At 44.3% G+C, this 21,326-nt stretch overlaps 1 protein-coding gene across 1 annotated transcript in view; it reads right to left on the bottom strand.

The window, feature by feature from the left end:
* ASXL1 (ASXL transcriptional regulator 1) overlaps nt 1-20,170 on the bottom strand; it is a 42,929-nt gene extending 22,759 nt beyond the window's left edge. Inside the window, exons 1-3 of the mRNA XM_088153701.1 lie at nt 19,683-20,170; nt 11,487-11,569; nt 1,732-1,840 (exon numbers count right to left, since the gene is read on the bottom strand). Of these exons, the coding sequence (XP_088009827.1) occupies nt 1,732-1,840; nt 11,487-11,569; nt 19,683-19,742 (252 nt within the window). The 5' untranslated portion in view covers nt 19,743-20,170. The remainder of the gene's footprint in view (nt 1-1,731; nt 1,841-11,486; nt 11,570-19,682) is intronic.
* Nucleotides 20,171-21,326: the final 1,156 nt, after the last annotated feature.

Here is a 21,326-nt window from a genome sequence, read left to right as displayed (position 1 = left end):
AGCAACAATCCCAACTGATCCCTAGAGCCCAACCTAATGATCAGGGTCTCACATCTGGTGACCTGTGGTGCAGAGCCCCAGAAAGCCGTAAAGGATTCCCGGGTGACAATCACCACACGCTCACCGCTGTCCCAGAGTCTCAACTGATGCCACACCTGAAACCCTGCTGGGCATATTTCCAAAAGGGCTACCCCATCTTCTGGCCCAGCCAGGTCTCAGTAGTATGTGCCAGGCCGGCCCTCTCATCAATGATGAAATTACTAATGAGGAGGCCTTATTGCAGACCAACTTGGCATTCAGTAGCAGCAGCCAGAGGCCAGGGCTGCTGAAGGTCTGCTGACAGGGTACCAGGCTGAGAGCAAGGAGCTGGAATGCGAAATCAGTATAAGGCAATGGTTCCACATTCCTTGAGAGCAGCTCGCTGTCTCCCACCATACCTCCCCATGCCAGTCACCACCATAATACCATGGCCCACCTCCACCCCCCTAATGGCAGCCCCACCCCCAAAATTAAGTCCCCCAAGACCAGGGACTGGGAACCTCCCATTGTCCTCACCAGCCTTCCCTGGGAGGGGAAGCCAGCACCCCGAGGCACTATAGCTTCACCAGCTCTCAGCACCATCAGGGTACCCAGCCACCACCTGCCCACATGCAGCCATACACTCACACATACAACACATTCATACAAACCGCCTTACTCACATACTCATTCGCCCACACTCACAGGCTCCCTCCTCTGTACCAGATGGATAGGGTTGAATCTAAGGGTCCTCCATCCCCACCAGCTACTGAATTAGCAACTGCATTCACTTTGAGCCAGCCACAGTTGTTAGCTGGTATAAATAAAGCATATCATTGTGGAGTCCTTGGTGCTCTCTGAGCTTGGCTGTTTGCTTGCAGACGTTTCATTTCTCGACTAGGGAACATCATCAGTGCTAATAAGTGTGGGGTTCACTCCATTATATACAGTAATTTGCCCTGCCAGTGTTGGTGGGAGTGTGGTTTTCTCCTTGGTAGTTCCTTGATTAGGTATTGTTTTCTGCTTGATTTTTTGCCTGGTGTTAATCCCTGCTTATCTAGGTGTTGGCTGCTGGAGGGGATGTGTTCTGGTCTTCTTTTGTTTCCTTCTTAGCTTTTTGTCGTCTCTTTTGAATTGTGTGTAAACATGGTTTATCTCTATGTGTCTATTGATGGCGGATGTGTCTGAATGCCAGGCTTCCAGAAATTCCCTCCCATTTTTGGATCTAGCTTGCTCTAGGATGCTCACAGTTTCCCAACTGAAACTATGGTTAAGTCTGTCCATGCGTTGTGAGATTAGGGAGTTTTCATTGTGTCTTCTGACTGCTACTTGGTGTTCATGGATGAGCTCTGCTAATCTTTTGCCTGTCTGTCCTACATAGTGGCTGTTACAGTCCTTACACCGTATGTTGTATGTACAGTGTATGACTGTATGTACAGCCCTTACACTGTACAGTCTATACGATGTAAGGACTGTAACAGCCACGATGTAGGACAGAAACCACTCAAGGAAGCTGCCATAAGTACAATGTAACACAATATTCCAAAAGTTCTATTTAAGCATCAACTTACTGAACTGAACCCAAAGCTGGCTAATGATAAGTTCTAGACTTGAGACCTTATCATATGTCAGGTGCTAAGTTCATACAAAATTCAGCAGTCAGTTTAGCCTTCATCCAGTCTCGCGATTAAAAGAATAGCAATCTGGTCTTACCTTGAGAGTAAATAGGCTAATCCGCCCAGGAAGTTTATAAAAAAGCCCATCGCAGCTCCTTGAATTGGAGTGAAGCATTGCATTCAGGCAGGCCAACGGGGATGTGCCACTGAAGATGGAAAACATGCATAATTCAACCTATCAGTCCAGACACACATTGTTTTGAACTAGTGAAACAATTGTGGCAAATTCTGATAACCCAACCTATTATGAAAAATAAAACAGGCTCGTTAAAGCTCCTTCAGACTAACTTCACGTGACACAAATGCCACACAGTTTTATTTGCCTCCCTATTCAGAACAACCACTGTCAAGCCAAGCACCATCAGGATGGTTCATGCAATCACCATTTTTATAGCATGATTTTTCAAGTCCAATCATTTTCTGTCACCCAGGCAAGGCAGGTTATTGGTGGAGGTGAGGGAGTTGTCAGCAGTGGAGGTTGGAGGGTGGTACATTGGAGTGGAAAAAATGGTGGAGAAGGATGAGAGCAGACCAGACCCAGACTAAAACTTGGCTGGGAAGTTGAATGGATTTGCTGGCCACAGTTGACAGATGGTGAGCTCCATCTGCAGGGCTCCTGTGCAGAAGGCTGAACGAGGATGGAGGAAGAACATGGTGGCCCCCATTATTAAGCACATGGCAGCAAGAAAGATGACCCAGTCATGGAACCAAGCTCAGCTTCACTCCCATGGGCAGACCTTTTCTAGAGAGGCTGGTGGAAGAGGAAGCAACAAAGATGAGATGTGGAGAGCAACCAGTGCAGAGGGCCAGATGCAAACGCCAGGAAAATGGGAAGCTGAAGAGAGGCAACCCGAGACTAGACTGAGGTGATATAGAGGCAGGCAGGCAGGCAGACAACTGGACTGCTGGTGGTTTATAAGACTGGATTACTCTAGTGAGCTGGGAAGTTGTGAAGGAGCCCCCTTCGCAGTGGAATAATGGGAGTGGGGGCTGGAAATCCCTTAGTATGTACCATGGAGGTGCATGGATAGCAGGATGTGGAGAACCTGGAGATGGATAGTAGGAATACAAGCTGATCAGAGTCAGTGGGAAGGTGTTAGCTGTTTATTGAATTGGAGCTGGGAGGAAGCATTAATAGTGTGTAGTGGTTGTGGAATACTGGAACTAGACCTGTGGAAGTGCCCTGCATATTGCAGCCAGGGCGAGTGGAATATGCTTGGCAGCGTGAAAGGAGGAGGGGCTGGAGCAGAATACTATGCACAATGGTGGTGGCTCATACTGGAACTCTGGTGGGGAGAGGAAATTATGGCCAGGGGCACTCAGTAGCCCATTATAGGAGAAGGGGCACCCCAACTTTTGTCATGTGCCTTTGGACTGGAAAATGCCAGATCTGTGTGTAGTGATATGGTGCTGAACTGGCACGTATTAATGAGAGCTGGTTGGATAGCAATGAGGACGTAGTCCTGGGGAGAATATGCCCATCTGAAGATCAGGTCCAACAGCAGCCACCATGCCAATGTCACAGTGGAGAGGTCCTTGCAAATATTTGTGAAGTGACCAATTACAGTGACCAACAGCATTGTCCTTGAGGTGACCAGTTCTGAGTGCCTCTGTGTGAAAGTGGGCCACAGAGACAGGCTAAGGCTGCTGTTCAGCTGTCCAGCAGAAGCCCTCCACGAGCTTCTGGACCATCCCAGGGCTGGTGCTGGTGCCCTCAAGCCTTATGATCTTGAGTCATTTCAACCTCCACATCTTGGGAAAAGAGCCCAGAGTGGCTCACAAGTTCACGGCCTCCATGGTGACCACAGAGGTGACCATGCCGTGACACAGGCATATGCTTGATCTGGTTTTCACTTCAGAGCAGACGGAATATGATCTGAATATAGAGGACACTGACATCTGTCCTTTGCCATAGTCAGATCGCTTTATGGTGAAACTGCAGATGGTGAACATCCAAGAACTCTATGAGTGCAAAGAACCCATTAGAATGGTCCACCTCAGGCACCTAATGGATAGAGTTTCCAGAGAAAGATTTGGACTTTCAGGCAGGCAGTTTTGTCTTGCTCCTGATTAATTTCTAGAATACAGAGATGGTCAGAATGCTGATTACGATTGCTCCGGATGTCTGTAAATTTATTTCAAGCACAATTAAGTCTGGATCCAATACAATGGACTCCCCACCCCCAGCTCTCCCAGGCAGTTCTTGGGAAGAGAAGCAACTCGCTTTAGTCTCCCCTGGGGCAAGGAAGCTACTGCTTTCGCCCAGTAGACAAAATCCAGGCTGCCTGTGTATCATTTTAATAGCACTGTCAACAAGATAGCATTTGGATTTGTTTGAGAAATTGGAAAAGCAGTATTAATCCAGATATTAAGGACTGGCTTTCAGAAATGAGTAATTTATCCATTTTAGAAAAGGCAATATGTTATTCTATGGTATAGATTTCATTATATTTTACAGTAACAGAGTAGTATTATTAGGTAATGGCATTTTCTGTAAAGCAATTATTTCTATATGGTGTGTCTGTGTATACACACACACACAAAATGTTCAGCATTGGTATTTTTGGAGTCCTTGGGGTTCTCTGAGCTTGGTTCTTTTCTTGCAAACGTTTCATTACCCGGCTAGGTAACATCTTCAGTGCTAGAATGGGATGGGGTTTGCTCTCTGTTTATATACTGTGGCATGCCCTGCCAGTGTTGGTGGGGGTGGGGGTTTTGTTTTGTTTCCTCAAGGAACTACCAGAGGACCAAAACAAAACCCCCACTCCCACCAACACTGGCAAGGCAGGCCACAGTAGATAAACAGAGAACAAACCCCATCCCATTCTAGCACTGAAGATGTTACCTAGCCGGGTAATGAAACATTTGCAAGAAAAGAACCAAGCTCAGAGAACCCCAAGGACTCCACAGTTCAACCCTGAGCTACACAAAGTCGCCTCAATTGGTATTGTTTTTTGTTTTTTTAAACTGGGTTTTTAGTTTTTTTTTTTTTAACTTTTTACATTTTGGGGGGCTTCTTTCTCTTCTATTTTTTGCTTCAGATTTTTTAGTTGTTTATTGTCTCTAGTATTTCCTTCATTTTATGTTTTGAATGCTTGTACTCTATTTTTTTTGTAATCTTGTTAAAATACAATTGGAAGAAAATAACCTATAGCATCTGGAGATCAGAAGAGAGATCTCTATGTAAAGAAGAAAAGGCTAAGAAAAACAGTTGAAAGTTGTTCTAAGATATGTTTTTCAATCTTAAACACAAAATCCTCAAGAGTATTTCAGTTTCAATTTATTAAAAAAAAGGAAGTAGGCTTATACTTTGAAAAATTATGTGCTACTGTACAAAACTTCCCCTTCAACTTAATTTGTTGATTCCCCCCCTCCCCCAAATTACTCTGTTTCTGGGAGAATCGATATGACTTTTGAGGGGAATCTCATCTGCATGTTTAGCAGTTATAAACAATTCTCCCCAGATTAGAAGATTAATACAAGCTGAGGAGAGAATATTAACTACAGAACTATGTACTTTCCACAGATAGGCAGGTGAATCCACTCTTTGGAGAGACAGGACAACAGTACTGTTGCTGATTTGCATTCATAAAGCCCCTCAAAGCCACTTCTTCATTTAGACAACATTAGCCAGAACCACAAAGGAGTAAATACAGAGGAAGAGGTTCTATCTTACAAGGGCACTGTAGTCTCCTACAATAATATAAATAACAATACTGAAAGGACTAAGCTAGTAAACCAAGCAAACTATTAAAGAGCTGCCTAGAAGAACTTTTCTGCCAACAGACCAAAACGGAACAGTATTCAAAATGAACAATGTAATTTCTGCCTTAAATCAGCCCTTGGATCTGGACTATCCACAGCTTTCTTCTTCCCCAATGTTTGACTATCCTCCCCGCTTTCATGGGCCCAGTGTACCGAGAGACGGACAGAAAAAGGGTTCACAAGGGAAAGAAAGCAACAAGGAAGCCCTTCTGCACTCACCACTGGAACATATCAAGCCCAATTTTATTTGCATCTGTTCCTTCCTATGATCAGAAAAGATACTCAAAGATCACTTGTTTCTTACTCCCCACAAAGAAACAAAGGAGTACAATTGGCAAAATATGGCCTACAGTAAAAATTGAGTTAGCCATTAAATGGCAGCACAATTAATACACATCAGCCTATGATTTGACTAGCAAAAAACGAAACATCCCAACCCTGAGAAAAAGACTCACATAACTTTCCAGAGAAACTCTGTAAATGTTCATATTTTTTCAGAAGTGATTTATCTTCTGTCGAGTTGCAGAATCTGTCAGATTGCCACTCAGGCTCTATATCTTACAGGACATTGAAGACACCCTACTTGTGGATATTATCCTGGTCTGCTACACCCTCAACATTTTCCTTGAGGAACCCTACTGCTTCCCAGGAAGGGGGTTGAGAATGATCCAACTGAAGGTAACCAAGGTTCTTGTCCTCCAAAGCCACCGAGTTCACTCTGGGAAGCAGTCTTGCATCAGAAGCAGGTGAACTCAAATCACCCACTTCATCTGGGGCCATGATCAACTCTCTCATTCTTTCCTCAAGTTCCCCTCTGAGCTTTCTGTAAAATTATCAGGCCTAACTTCATGTTTGTTTTCAGTGCTATTACAACAGAAGGCCTGTGTGCTTTTCACTGCCCGTACAAGTTTTAGGAGTGGGGGGTTGAAATCCATTCAGTGAGACAGCAGTGGGGTGATATTATATGAGTAGACCCCGCAGATCTAGCATCCCCCACCTCATATTAAAGTGAACTAAGAGGGTTAGGAAAGAAAAGAGTGGAAAAAGCCAAACAAAACGCAGTCAGTAATGCAACTGTGCGCTAGTATTCAGATGGCCAGAGAATCTGCTCCATTCAGTGTGGGGCAAGATGTCTCCCAGGTGATGGAGAAAAAGCACAGTTTGGAGCTTGGAATGTTTGTAAACATTTTATTTATTTCATCATTAATGTTTATGAAGAAATATATTCCCTACCCATTTCTCACAGTGGTAGGAAAAGGTTTAAAAATGCAGCAGTCAAATATCCTGTTGATTTGGGATTGCTGGGGAAGGGAGTTACCATGTTCTGAAGACTGCCAGGAAGAATTAAAGGAATTATTTTTCACTCTGTAGTGTAAAAGTTTCTGGAGTGAGATTATCAAAACATGGATGGAGAAAATGAACTGCGGTCATCTTTGTGGAATGTTATGGGTAATGAAACAAATTGTGGCTGATTTCACTTCAGTAACTTTTTGGTGTGGGAAGTGATATTATGGTTGGTAGTCCTTCAGATTTGAAGAAGACACACTCTTATGCAGTTCATCTGTGGACATGGAGGTGGCTCTGCAGTCCCAGTCTGGAAGTGCAGAATCCAGCACAATGAGGACATTGGAAGTTCATTGTTGTAGTAACTGTGGGTGTTATTCTGTGACCTGCTCACCGTTTTCTCTTTGTTTTTGGTGGTGCCTGTCTTCAAAGCAGGTGGAGGATTCATAGCGCAGGGCTTGCCAGCAGGTTCTGTCAACAGCCGCAACTTCTAGTTCCCTTGGCTGGATGTCACAGCGGCGTAGGGTTTCTTTCACAGCATCTGTGTAGTGCTTGCGTGGGTGACCTCAAAGTCTCTTCCCAGACTCCAGTATGCTATAGAGCAACTGGTGAGGCATACAGTGATCATCCATTCTGATGACATGTCCCACCCACCGAATCTGGGCTCTGATAATCAGGGACTCAATGCTAGCGGACTCCACACAATCCAAGACCATGGAGTCTTGGGATTCTCTGAGCTTGGTTGCTTTCTTGCAGATGTTTTCTTACCCATCTAGGCAACATCTTTAGTGCTAGAAGAGAGTGGGGTTTGCCCTCTGTTTATATACAGTAGCTTGCCCTGTCAGTGTTGGTGGGGGTGTTGTATTTTCCTTGGTAGTTCCTAGATTAGGCTGTTGTTTACTGCTTGATTGTTCGTCTGGTGTTAATCCTGGTGTTAATCCCTGTTTCTCTGGATGTTGTTTGCTGGAGAGGAGGTGTTCTGGTCTTTTTGCTTCCTTTTTCACACATCAACAGGCACATAGAAATAAACATTTACACACTATTCAAAAGAGACAATAAAAAGGAAACAAAAAGGCTAGAACACCTCCTTGTCAGCAATCGATACCCAGATAAACAGGGATTAACATCAGGATTAACACCAGACGAACAATCAAGCAGTAAACAATATCTTAACCAAGGAAATACAAACTCAAGACAAACAATCAAGCAGTAAACAGCAGCCTAACCTAGGAGCTACCAAGGAAAAAACAACACCCCCACCAACATTGACAGGGCAAGCTACTGTATATAAACAGAGGGCAAACCCCACTCCCTTCTAGCACTGAAGATGTTGCCTAGACGGGTAACAAAACGTCTGCGAGCAAATAACCAAGCTCAGAGAACCCCAAGGACTCCACAGTTCAACCCTGAGCTATATATATTCTCTTCTATTGATCCAAGATCTCTGGGTTGGAGACACTGTCTTGCAAACAAATACCAAGGATGGAGCAGAGAATGCACGTGAGAAATTTCTCCAATTGTCTGATGTGCGTTTGATGGACTTTGGTACAGAGTCCAGGACACACATCCATATAGGAGAGAAGGGATAACCACAGCTCTGTAGACTTTCAGCTTTGTGGGGATACAGATGTTGTGTTGATTGAGCACTCTAGTACACAGCTGCCCTAGTGCCTGACTGGCCTTGCTGGTCCTGGAGTCAATTTCTTTGTCCAAAGACCCATCGCTCAAGATGATGCTCTCCAAGTATTTGAAGATGCTTTCCAAATATTTGAAGCTGTTTACATTTGTCAGCTGGATGTCTTCAACATTGATTTTTGGTTCTACAGGGTTGGTATTTGGCACAGGCTGGTAAAGTACTTCAGTATTGTTCAGGCTGATAGTCAGGCCAAAGAGCGTAGCAGCATCTGAGAATTTGTTCAGCATCAACTGTAGATTGCTCTCTTTGTGTGCCAGAAGTGCACAGTCATCAGCAAAGAGGGTTTCTTGAATGACTGTACGAAGGCACTTCGTCCATGCGTTCGAGTGGCGAAGGTCAAAGAGAAAGCCATCCAATCAGTACTTAATATATACTCCCTTCTTCAGATCCCGGACAGCATGTGACAACATGTGAGTGAAGAACGGATTGAGGGCTAGCACACAACCCTGTTTCACCCCACTGGAAATGGCAAATGCAGCTGATGTATCACCATTGTAAAGAACCTATCCTGTCATTCCGTCATGGAGTAGCTGAATCAACTTCACGAATTTTCTCAGGCATCCATTACGTCTCAGGAAGTTCCAGAGAGCCTCCTTGTTTACAGTGTCAAATGACTTTGTCAGGTCAATGCAGACAGAGTAAAGAGGCTTGTTCTATTCGATGCACTTCTCCTGGACTTGCCTCATGGCAAATATCATGTCTGCTATACTCTATTCTGGCCGAAAGCCATGCTGTGCCTCTGGGAGGTTCCTTTCCAAGACAGTGACAAGTCTGTTCAGGAGAATGTGGACAAAGATCTTGCCTACAATGGACAGCTGTGAGATACCTCTGTAGTTCCCACAGTCTGATTTGCTTCCCTTATTTTTATAGAGAGCCACAATGAGGGCATCACTGAAGTCATCAGGCATCTCCTCTGTGGACCAAACGTCTTCCAAGATATCTTGGAACGCCTGTAAAGCGCTTGGGTCTAGTGCTTTGTAGATCTTAGTAGGAATGCCATCCTGCCCTGTTGCTTTATTTGAGTTCATCTGTGAGATCACTTTCTTTATCAGTAGAGGAAGGCAGGTCTAGGACTTCCAAGGTTGGCAGCTGAGGAATCTGCTGTAAAACATCATGATCTACTGTGGACGGCCTATTGAATAGGTTGGAAAAGTGTTTAGCCCAGCAGTTTTTCAGTCCTTCGTGGTCTTTGATCAGGCTCGATCCATCAGATGACAGCAAGGGGGAGCATCCTCATTTAGAAGGACCATAAACTGACTTTATGGTGCTGAAGAATTCTCTGATAACATGCATGCCTGCATATATTCCATCTCCTCAGCCTTCCTCTCCACCACTCATCCTGCATTTCTCGCAGTTCTGTCTGTATTATACAGACAATATTATACAGTGATATTATACTGACTATGTAAACCGGAGCTTAATGCTACATGCAAACATGGCTACTCTTTTTGATCAGTGTGCTGAACTCATATAAGTGAGGATCAGAGTCACCTAAAAGGGGCTTTTAAAGCATCTTTTTCTGCTCAGAGTATAATTAACAGATTTTGTCAACATTATTTCCATGGGAAAATCTCCCCAAAAGATACAATCCTTTAGTTAAAGCTCCAACAAACATTGGCTTGGGTTCACCTCACTTATGGTCATCACTGGACCTAACTCAAGTTTTCTGGCTCATATAAGAATATTCAGACCAGTACAGCCTCTTGTTTACCTAAGGATTTATACCTCATCTTTGCTTTATACCTGACATACACAGCAATAGTTACTCCACACCAGAACTGGGGAATCAAAAGCTAGTGGATTGGCAAAAGGAACATGAGTATCTCAGGCTTCCTAGGACTGCAGTGACCACTGACCATATCACATATGAAGGTAAATTATAATTACTGAAAGAGACCTTCCTCCAAACTCCGTGCAAAGACTGTGATTCCATCTATCTCACTGATTGCTCAGGAGCTAGGTTTGCAGAACTCATTAGGCTAGGCTGGACTGGAGTTATGGGTTAACGGCTTGTGGGAACTCAGTCACTGTCTTAGCCTATTAACTCAGATTTAAAGAATTATGTGAACCTGGCTTTTATGTAACAAAGGAACTGACAGGGATAGAAGAGTGGGGCTGATCTTATATCCTCAAATTCTATGATGAGGAAACAAAACTGAAGACATTTTTCATTTCGTGCTGGGTGGGCTACATATTTGTAGCACATATTTGCACAATATGAATCTATTGTACGTAACAACAAGTAAGTAGCCTGAACTCTACAGTAGGATTGCTACTGATAAACGTAACATGTCCTCATCCATTCTTTGTTGGCTTCCTCCTCTTTCTGCCTCTCTTTCCGCTGAGAATGGGAGAAAAGAACCCATCTCAGAATCCCTTTGTGTGGTCAAGCAAACAGCAATAATCAGACACTCCAGGGTGGGCTTCTTCAAACCAGTGTCTCCCAAATGTGTTGGACAATTCACAGTCAGTATGGGCTAGAGCTGGGTGGAGATGTTGGGAATTGTAATCCCAATACACCTGGAAAGCACCAGGATGAGGAACAATGCTTCAGCAAATATTTCACTAGACAAAACTAATGGTGCAAGAATTCAGCAACCATTTTCATATAAGGAATTGAATGCCCAGAACAGAGCACAAACAATTATCTGTTGTAAGCATGGCATTTGCCCCTGTCAAATATAACAGCTTATCAGGACAAGAACACTTAACAGTTGTAACTGTTGTCTTAGAAAAATAAAGCAAACAGGTTGTACAAACTTAAGCTGTGTTAAATGGATAGGGCTGTCACTCCAGCCCTGCAGAGATAAACCATGCCATTCCCCATGGCCTGGACGTCTGCTGCTGGCTGTTACAGACTCAACAAAGCATCCTGGCTTGAACAACAGACACTATCCAAGACGTGCAGGAAATCCTCCAACCAAAGCTAAAAGTCACCTTAGGTATTCCAAATGCCTGAGCAGAAAGGCTGAAGAGAAGAGGGTTAGGGAACACAAGTCAATTTAGTTCTACCTATCCTTTGACTTAAGAGAAAGAACAAGACTAACCTCATTTCCTTTAGGCCCTCGGTTTCTATAACCTGCAGGATCTGTTTTGGGGTCATGGGTCCATCAGAATAGTTTTCCAGCACCTGAAAAAAAGAGAGAAAATCCCAGGTTTAAGGTACAAAAACTCATCCAAGGATATTCAACTGGCACTTAAAGGCAAGAAACTGGCTTAACCTTTCTGCAAAGCTAACTGGGATGAACTTTAGGCTGTAACAGTTTAAGTGCATGCCAACATATATTTAAAATAATAGAGTGGTTTGGCAGACTCTTTCAACCGCTGCCTCAGGGCTGAGCTAGACCAGACACAAGAGACTCATGGTCCTGGATCTCTGGTTTTTGGGTTTTTTTTAATGCAATCACGAGGATGGGTACAGGACAACTCAAATGAGTCAGTGTCCCCTGAGGGGACTGTTTAGCCTTTCCCCCTGCATGTTTTTCATATCTAAATTGCCTCCCTTCAAGATGTCATTTGCCCCACTCAACAAAATACTCACCATGCCTAGAAAGGGGATGGGCACAGAATATAGAACAGAATTGTTCTGGGGCCACATAGCTCCACCCGCCCCCCAGGAAGGGAAAATTATTAAACACAGAAGGGGCTGTTACTAAAGATGTTCTTGGCTGCAAGGAAGTGCAGGCAGGAAAAACTTCAGAAAATGCTTCAAGCAACCAGCAGCAGGTAGAAAAGTAGCACTGAGCACAGACAAGGGCTTGTTTGCTGTAAACTTTGAGGCAAGCTCGAATATGGAGATTCAAGGATGCTTCTCTGGACTGTTTCAGAACAGCCCACCTGTGTCAAGGTAGTTAGTTTTCCTTCTGCTGATTTTATACACCTCTCTCAACAATTATTCTGTGATTCTCCTTTGCCTCCTCCCAGCACAACTCCACAAAATACAACGGCTCTGGGATAACAGGCCCACTTTCTTTGGCTGGAATATGTTATCAATTTCCCCTTCCTTCCACACCATTCAATTTTTCCTTTGCTGTACAGAGTCATACAACTGAATGGAATAAAACCCAGCACTTGTTAAGATGATCAGTACAGAATTTTGTGAACCTCTGTCTTTTGTAGAAAGAAAGACTGAAATAAAGTTAACATAAAATTCAACAGAAAGAAAAGTAATGTCTGGTTCTCTTGGTGCAAAAAAGATGCTTTTTTTTTTAAGTCAGCAAATTATACTCACCAAAACATATCAGAAAATGCTCTACTTTATGTTGTATCTTCCCTATAACTAAAACGCATAAAATATATTTAATGTCAAGCTTCATTAAATGCCCCTGTAATTGCTGGCCTTTCCTTATAAACTTCAGGCTTCAACAACACAACACAACACAGAGGTGGACAACCTGCAGGCCACGTACACTCCCAGCATCCCAAGATCAGCTGCCAAAATTCTGCAACAAAATGGCTAATTTTCAGCAGCACATTTTTAAAGGATCAAAGTGATTGCAAAATTTCTCAGTGCCTCAGTTTGCCAGACCCCATAACAGTAACATATAATAAAAAAAATACTTCTTTAGAATTTCTAATTTGTAGTCCTTAAAATAAGCATCAACAGCTTCTAGTGTCACTAAAAAGGACACCAAGTTAAAAATGCTAAGGTGATGTAAACATTGACAATTAGGTTGTTAGAAAACACTGCAAAGAATGGCAGCTGAAAAACCCTCCATACAGACCAGGCAGCATTGAAAGGCAAGAAGTTCACAACCATTTTCACCTCTGAAGAGAGAAAAAGCTCAATCTGAATCCCATATTCTGCTGTTAAACTGTTCTGTTACTAGAAAATGGTTCATGCTTCCCAAAAGCAAGAGAAACCATACCTACTCCGAGATGCCTAACTGTCTCAGGACTGTGAGTGAATTTAGTTTGGAAGGAGACTAGGAGTCGGAAACTGTGAAGCAAACACAACAGACACACCTCTGGAATCTAATCAAGTGATCTAAAAAGGTGTTAAGCCTCAGTGCTCTGAAAAAGCCATTCTAATTCAGTGCAAAGATAAATACTAACATATTCTTAAATGACACAAGTCACCTTAAGGATAAAGAATACTGAACCCTTTGTAAAGAATTATGCTTTAGTGAAAATAGGGAAGCACATAAAATTAATCAGAAGCTTGTGAAATTCAATTAAAATGTTCCAGAAGTCCCTCAAGACCAGGCTATGTCTTCAAGCCTGGGGGTCCCGGAAGACCAGTGACATTCTTAGATGGCTCCATTTTTGTAGCTAATACTTGCTCTCTCCTGTGCCTTGGTTTTTATACTGTATTTTATGATTGTTTTATATTTTTATAATGATTTTTAATATATTTATTGTCTTACTATTGCTGTACACTGCCCAGAGTCACTTTTTGTGAGATGAGTGGCCATATAAATTTGATAAATAAATAAATAAAAACAATTCCAATGCTGTGTGCTATTACAGGAGATGTACACATAGTATAGGAAGTATGTTTCTAAGAGGCATAATCTTCAGATAGGAAATATGTCATAGTTATGACTCCTACTTTCAGCAAAATGGCATGAACTGCACAATGGCCATGAAGATGTGAAGCAACCCTCTGGGTGCTGAACACAACATTATAAAAAAGCACCCATATGACTTTTGTGGATGCTTCTACGAACAAATGCTCAACAGCCATTGTGACTTATGCCCCACAATTAAAATATGAACACATATTTTCCAGCTGAAAGAGCAGAATGCTAAAAAGAAAGACATCTGTTACAAATCCTACCAGCTCAGAAGTCACTTTAAACAACATGTGGAAAAGTGAAATGTCACGTCAGTAACAAGGAGGAATGACATTTGCCCATGTTCTCCTGTTACATTTTATTTCAATGAAGAATTTTCTGAAAAGGTTCTCTGAAAATAATTACACACTGGAGATAATTCCTGCAATCATCTATGTTATGCTGACCCAGACAGCGCAGACCTCTAGGCTACTGCGCCTCTTTCCCAAGTTAAGCAGCCTGACCTTGATATGAATTGTGTATCACTTGAACTGTGTGTATTCAAAATCTTTACAGAGTGTCAGGCTGGAATGTACTAGGCATACAAGCAATACCCAAAGTTAACCCTCAGAAAATCTTCATATAAAGCACTAAACAGCTTTATAGCCAGCTTGAAAGGCAACTCACAAAGCAGTAACAGGGAAAAGAAATTATCCAAGTAGATAATTTAACCCAAGGTTGAACCAGAAGCAAACCAGAAACAGATTTGGCACATAGAAAATTATCACTAATGTTTGAGACCCACATCCAGATTTCAATCTCAATATTTTCTAGGGTGGGCCAGGTGGAAATACAGACCCTATTCTCTGCGACCATCCTGCCCTCCTAGTATCACAGCTTTTTTGCACACTGTTGGCCGACATTAGAATATTTAGCAACAGGAAACTAAGCCTAAGGGAATACATAGAATTTTACACCACTGCAGATGAAAGTTACTCAGTGAAGGAGACTGCTTAGCTATTACTTTTCACTGCATCTAAAGAGATGAAGGGGAAAAAAACCCTATCCAATCAAACTATTAGATCTCGGTCTGATCATCCATCTTAGCTAGATTTCCATGTTAAGATATATTAGTGTCCAAAGAAAACTTGAACAAATATCCAATTTATTTATTTGAATGTCAATGCTATATTATCAACAGAGCTCAGTACATACCAGTTCAAAAGCATTCCCTCCACTGTCACAGGCTCTCCTGCTATATCTTCAAAATTATCCTTACGCTCTTAACAGATAAAAAGTCAAAACTGTTTCACTGAGGCACATAGCTAGCCAAAGATTAAGATTTTTCCCATTCCTTCTTGCATTCCTTGAAGTCATCTGAGCACATGTAGATAATTTGGAAAGAGAGTATTTTATCTCTCTCTGTTCCACCAGACTGAAGATTAATGCAGCACACCAATCTCCTTCTGCTTTCAACATTCCTTAAGACTCTGAGAAACTCTCCTGTTCCTCCTCCTAGTATGAAGTACTTCTCCATGCATGCAAGAGGACTTTGGAAAAAGGGGCCCGATGCCCTGCATTCACATAAAACAAAAGAGAATCTTTTACTTTCTAAAACATTGTTATGTGCTAGACATTTATGGAAGAGTCAGACTCCAAAATTATTTTACAAATGCCCAATTTTCAGTGGCAACCACATTCATAGTTCTACTGTTTAAAAAACATTCTATCATTGTATGAACAACTTTGTACTAAATGTGTATTAATCAGTAATCAAGAGGGATGCAAGGCAGTTTACAATAAAAGTTTCACCCAGAAAGAGGAATCTTCCAAATGGTGGCCAATTAAATTGTGCACTTTCAGAGATTTTTTTTTCCTTAGTATGTAAAAAGAAAGGTTACTTCCGGAAACCAGTCTCAGTAGAAGTTGCAGTAGAATTAGGCAACTGAATAATGCACAGCCTACAAAAAAGCTGAGTATGCCATTTGGAAGACTGTGGTTGTTCACTTCACTTTGCAAGTGGGGAAAATGTTATTTGAGGAAATGTATTAATAGAAGAGGAATTTATTCCTTAAATAGATATAATCACATTCCAATTCTCCATATGATCCTTGCATCTCTGATTTCTAGAACTGTGGAAAAGGATTTTGTTTTTTAAAGTATAAATGCAACCCCACCCCCAATGCCAAAAACCCAAACTAACCAAAGACATTGCTCCATTCGAGATTTTACAATTTAAAATTTAGGAAGAAATCTTTTACAATAACAGCTACTAAATAGTTTGGTCTAGTGGTTAAGGCACCAGGTGAGGAAGCGGGAGACTGAGAGTTCTAGTTCCGCCTTAGGCACAAAAGCCAGCTGGGTGACTCTGGGCCAGTCCCTCTTTCTCAGCCCAACCTCCTGACAATATCATTCTCAGGTAACCTTGGAAAGTAATGAATAAAGACAGAAAATGTCCAGATTTCTTTAACATAATATGTATGTTTTCCAATGGCTCATACCACCAGAACCTATATTCAAGTAAATGTTCATAAGACTGCAGCTCATGTATATAAAATAATTTTTCTCCGGAGCAAATGACATTACATTCCTTACAGATATTCTGCAAGGAGGATATTTTAAGGAAAAAAAATTTTTCTCTCATCAAATGTAAAAAATGTAATTTTAAACATGCACTGATATCGTAACCATTACATAAGAATCAATGTTTTTTTCCTCACATCTGCCTAACAGTGCAAATACACACACACACACACACACACACACACACACAACTTGGCTGAGCCACTTTCTTCTGAAAAATGCCTTCCTTTCAGAGGTCTGAAAAATTTGTGAAAAACTTACCACTTAGAGATAGGTTTCCTTCATATATAAAGGAAAGCCTAGCTTATTTAAAAAAACAAAAAATAAAAATAAAAACAGAAGGTAGAAGCATCCTGCAGCCATAATACATACGCCTATTTCAATTGGTACCATACCAAAGAATAGAAGAGAAAATAAGTCACTTCTATTCACCGGATTTTCATTCATAGCAGTGATCCTGTCTAAAACATAAAAAGCAGCCCTCCACACTTAAATACAGAAGCAGAATTCCCAGTTTGTATTCAGTCAAAGCATTCTGTTGGTGAAACACAGGGGCAAAAAAACCCCCTTACTTAGATCAGTTCAGTTCTACTCCTGTGTTAGAACTGGCATAAAATCTAGATTGAAGTATGTCCTATATATTCTATATATTGAAGTGAAGTAAGTGTTTTTGTTTTCAAAAATTATCTGGACATACTTCAATCTAGATTTTATGCCAGTTCTAACACAGGAATAGAATTGGGGAGCAACTTTTTTGTAAAATCTGTGACTGCATGCTGTACAACTCTACAACAGTTGCAGAAGACATAACAATCAAGGGTTCTGCTTCTGCTTATGGAGTTGATTTCAGAAAGGAGCACAGAAAGGAGGATTATCTCTTATGGATCTGGAAGATGCCACAAATATACTGACAGCACTTAACTCCTATTTCTGCTTGTCAGAGAAGGCTATGCAGGTGCTGAGTTAGTGCCTGAGCTAAATAATGTGCTGGATGAGGTCAATACACTAAGATAAAATAGACGTGCAGCTTGCTTTTACCAGTGTTGAATTACAGAATCAACATGCATTCCCCCTAAAAGGTGAAAGTATAAAATGTAGGTTTTTAAAATAGCTTTTCCAATTGTCACATAACTACCCTTAGAATATTTTTTACCATCTTTGGCTACTCAACCTTTCCTTGATAAACATAATCTGACCACATGTGTGCTTTGAAAACTTTTTTATAGGTGGCAATAATTCACTGTACATGAGTGCCCTTGAAGATGATCAAGGAGCCTCAATTAGTACATAATAAAGGTATGCAAAACAGACACTTCCACTACGAACACTCCATTTTTCTCCTAGAATATTCTCAGGTGGGGTGTGCATTTTTCAGAAGTTTAGCATCTAAAACAGGAAGTGATTTTTGGTGTTCCAGATCCAATATAAGCTTATCCTTTTTATTAGCTTTTAAATGGTCTTATGTACAAATACTGTTTTGTACCTTCCATGACATTAGGGACTTGTTTTGTGCCCTTATTGTATCATATTTAGATAAAGGAGGTTAGAAATGTCAGTGCGAAGTAACATACAACCCATATCCAAGGCTGCTGATGCCCATTTTATTATTTTTCTTGCAGAAACCAGCAGTTAACTAACAATGGGAAAATGCTCTGAGTAAGAGAGATACCTATAACACTTTGGTGCACTGCAAAGATCACTTTTGGGAATACTCCTGCTGAGTAGTTTTAGGATGTGGAAACATCAAGATGTCACCTAGTCAGTCTGAAAATGGAAATTCACAAGCACTCACATTCATGTCTTCTCCAGTTAAAAAACAATGACACATTAACCAGCTTTAAGGATAATTAATTTTTAAAAAGAAGCTACTTTCACATAGTTTTTTCTCTTTCTCATATTTATTTATTTAGGGAGCAAATACCACAGCTTTCACTGCCTGATAATGGAAGGCATATCCACCTCTGAAGATATCCATCCCTCTGCATTTGCTTTGTCTTCTAATCTGGCCCAAGGTGACTGAATGGTGTGACCCACTTTGGAACTCAGAGAACGCTTACCAATTTGAAAAACATTTTCCTTATTCTGTTGCATCTCTCCTCTTTGTCTGTTCCCATAAGAACATATGAGTTACTCCATACAATACACAACCCATCCTTAGGCCAGCATGTTTATAATGGGAGTGGCCACCTTGAGTCAGACTGAAAAAAGTTCCTATTTCAACAAGAGAGTTGACTGGCTTTGAACTTGGAAGTTAATTCTTCAGTGTTGATCCAGAAATTTTTATTTGCACTTTTTTTTTTTTTTGCAGTCTTCCAGCCATCTTCTCTTGTATTTATCATATGGTACTTTGTCTCTATGGTAAATGTACCAGTACAACCGTACTGTGTATCACAGTAATTCTGTACAATGTACTCCAAACCCGAGGAACTAAATAAGGTGAGACAATCTTTCAAGGCTCCCTTTCACGCTGGGCGAGAGTTCAGTGAACATGGAATTAACCACAATCAAGAGACAAATTGAAATTCACTTCAACGCCTAACGGTTTTCTCTCTGCCAAGCTGAGCCTCTTCCTGCAAACTGAAGCCGTTGATTACTGAGGTATAAACCAGAAAATTCAGGACAGCCACAGGTAAGCCATCCTCAGCTTCAACCCTCCCCCGCGCATAATAAAGGGTCCGGGGGTGGCAGGCAGGAAGGCAGGCAGGCAGGGCTGCTGCGAGAACTTCACTCTGGCAGGGCGCGTGAAGCTCTCCAGAAACCGCCGCGCGCGCAGGCAGCCCGGGCTCAGCAGCACGCGAGCCGCGGCTCGTTCAGGGACCCCCAAGGCTCCCTTCCGCGGCACGATGGCCGAGGGACGCCGGCCCCCCGCCGACCAGTCCCTCCCGCAGGCTGGGCCCTCTATGCGGCCCCCCGCTCCCGCCGCTACATCCAGACCCAGCGCAGCCCCCCACGGCCGAGAAGCGCCAGAAGCGCCACCTGAGGCGCCTCGCAGCCCCGCGGGCCGGGAACGCCGCGCTGGAAGCGGAGCGCCGGGCGGGCCGCGGCCTCCGGCCCGCGTCCCTTCCCACGTGGCTCCGAGGGTCCCGAGGAGGGCCTCCCGCCCGGCCCGGCCCGCCCGCCCGCCCGGCCGCCCGCCCCCGGCCTCGCAGGAGACGCCGCGCTCACCAGGCGGGCGGCCTCGGCCCACGTGCGCTCCTTCTTCCTCCGCTGCTTCATCTCCTTCATCTTCCTCCGGTCGGGCGGGCTGGGCGCGCGACAGGGACTCCGAGCAGGCCGCGGGCAGCGACGGGAGCGCGCCGGGACGAGGAGCGACCGTTACTCGGGCGCGGCAGAGGCGGGCGGGGGGAGGGTGTGGGCGCGCGCCCCGGGCGGCTGAGGGGAAGCGCGAAGTCGGCGGAGGAGGAGAGAAGGCGGCTGAGGCGACCCCGCGGGCGCGCGCGTCAAGGAATGCGGCGGTGGAGGCCCGACATAACAACCGGAGGGGAGGTCAAAGGTCTCCGCAGGGGCGGGCGGGAAAGGAAAAAAACGGAGGAGGAGGGGCGGACGGCGCTCGAGGAGAGGCTGTGACGGAGGCGCGCTAGGCCCGAACGGTGGCCGCGGAGGGACAATCCGCCTCAGTCTCCGAGGCGCGCGCGGGCGAGGGAGGAAGGAAGCGTTCGAAGGCGAGCCAGCCGCAGGGGACGACGGGAGCTGCAGTCCCGGAAATAAAAGAAGGGAGAGGCGAGTGGGCGGGCGGGGCGAGTTACACCTCCCAGAATGCTCCGGGGAGAAGAACGCGGGTCTCCGGGCGGCGCTGGCCCCGCCCCTCCTCGCGCAGCCGCCGCGGTGCATGACGGGTAGGGCGACGGGCGGGGAAAGGCCGGAGGCCGCGCTCCGAGCCGGGGCTTTTCCCGCCCCGCAGCCGGCACCGGAACGAAGGCCGCGCCGGTGCCCGAGGGGCGGAGGAAGGGACGCTCCGGAAGAGGGCGAGGATGGAGGGGGCGAACCCCGCGCGGGCTGGAGCTTCTCCCCGCGCAGGTGGGGCTGTGGGGAGCCTCCCCGGGCAGAGCGGGGCTCGTCGAGGTTTGGGAGCCGGCGGGGCGGCCCGGTCCGCCCAAGGCCGAGCGGAGGAGGGGGCCCCTCGGCCGTCCTGCAGTTGTGGGAGGCGCGGGAGTCGGGCCCCGGGAGGGAGCGGCTGGAGGAGCGGCGGGCGGGCTCGCTCCCGGGAAGCTCCGGATCCCCAGAGGGGCTGGCAAAGGGGCAGCGCGCGAGGGGCGAGGGACCCGTGAGCCCCGCGCGGGCCTCCAGACGCGGAACGCCTGAAGCCCCGGAGGGAAAATCCAGCCCTGAACTCTCAGGCGGCGCTTTCCAACCTTGAGAAACGTTAAGGGGAGTAGAGTTCCACTCCCAGCGTGCTGGCTGGGGAATTCTGGGAGTTGAAGTCCACCCATCTTAAAAGTTACTTACTAGGATGGGCAGAGTGTCATTTTAGCAGAGGCAGCTCTCTTGCTAGCAGGGGGATACAGGTAGTCCTTGTTTAGTGACAATTGGGACTGTCAACTCGCTCACCAAGCAGAGCGGTTGCTAAGTGAAGCCGCAACTGCTTACAAATCTTACTTTTGCTTTCCTTTGCTTTACAGACCTGCAAAGGTCGTCAATGTGAGGATTGGTCAGAGTTACTTTTTCATTACCGTTATAACTGTGAGCAATCACTAAACAAGGCAGTCACTAAATGAGGACTAGTTAAAGCAATTAGGCCACGAAAAACTGGCTATGTTCTCTCCTCCTTTGAAGACAGATGCTGGAGGAAAGAACTGCAGGCCGGCTTGT

The sequence above is a fragment of the Python bivittatus genome, unplaced genomic scaffold (genome assembly GCF_059951505.1).
Source record: "Python bivittatus isolate LINGU-HERP-01145 unplaced genomic scaffold, Pbiv_v1 ctg000700_np1212, whole genome shotgun sequence".
Taxonomy (NCBI): domain Eukaryota; kingdom Metazoa; phylum Chordata; class Lepidosauria; order Squamata; family Pythonidae; genus Python; species Python bivittatus.
Note: the sequence above shows the minus strand (reverse complement) of the source record. Positions and strands in the feature narration are given on the sequence as shown.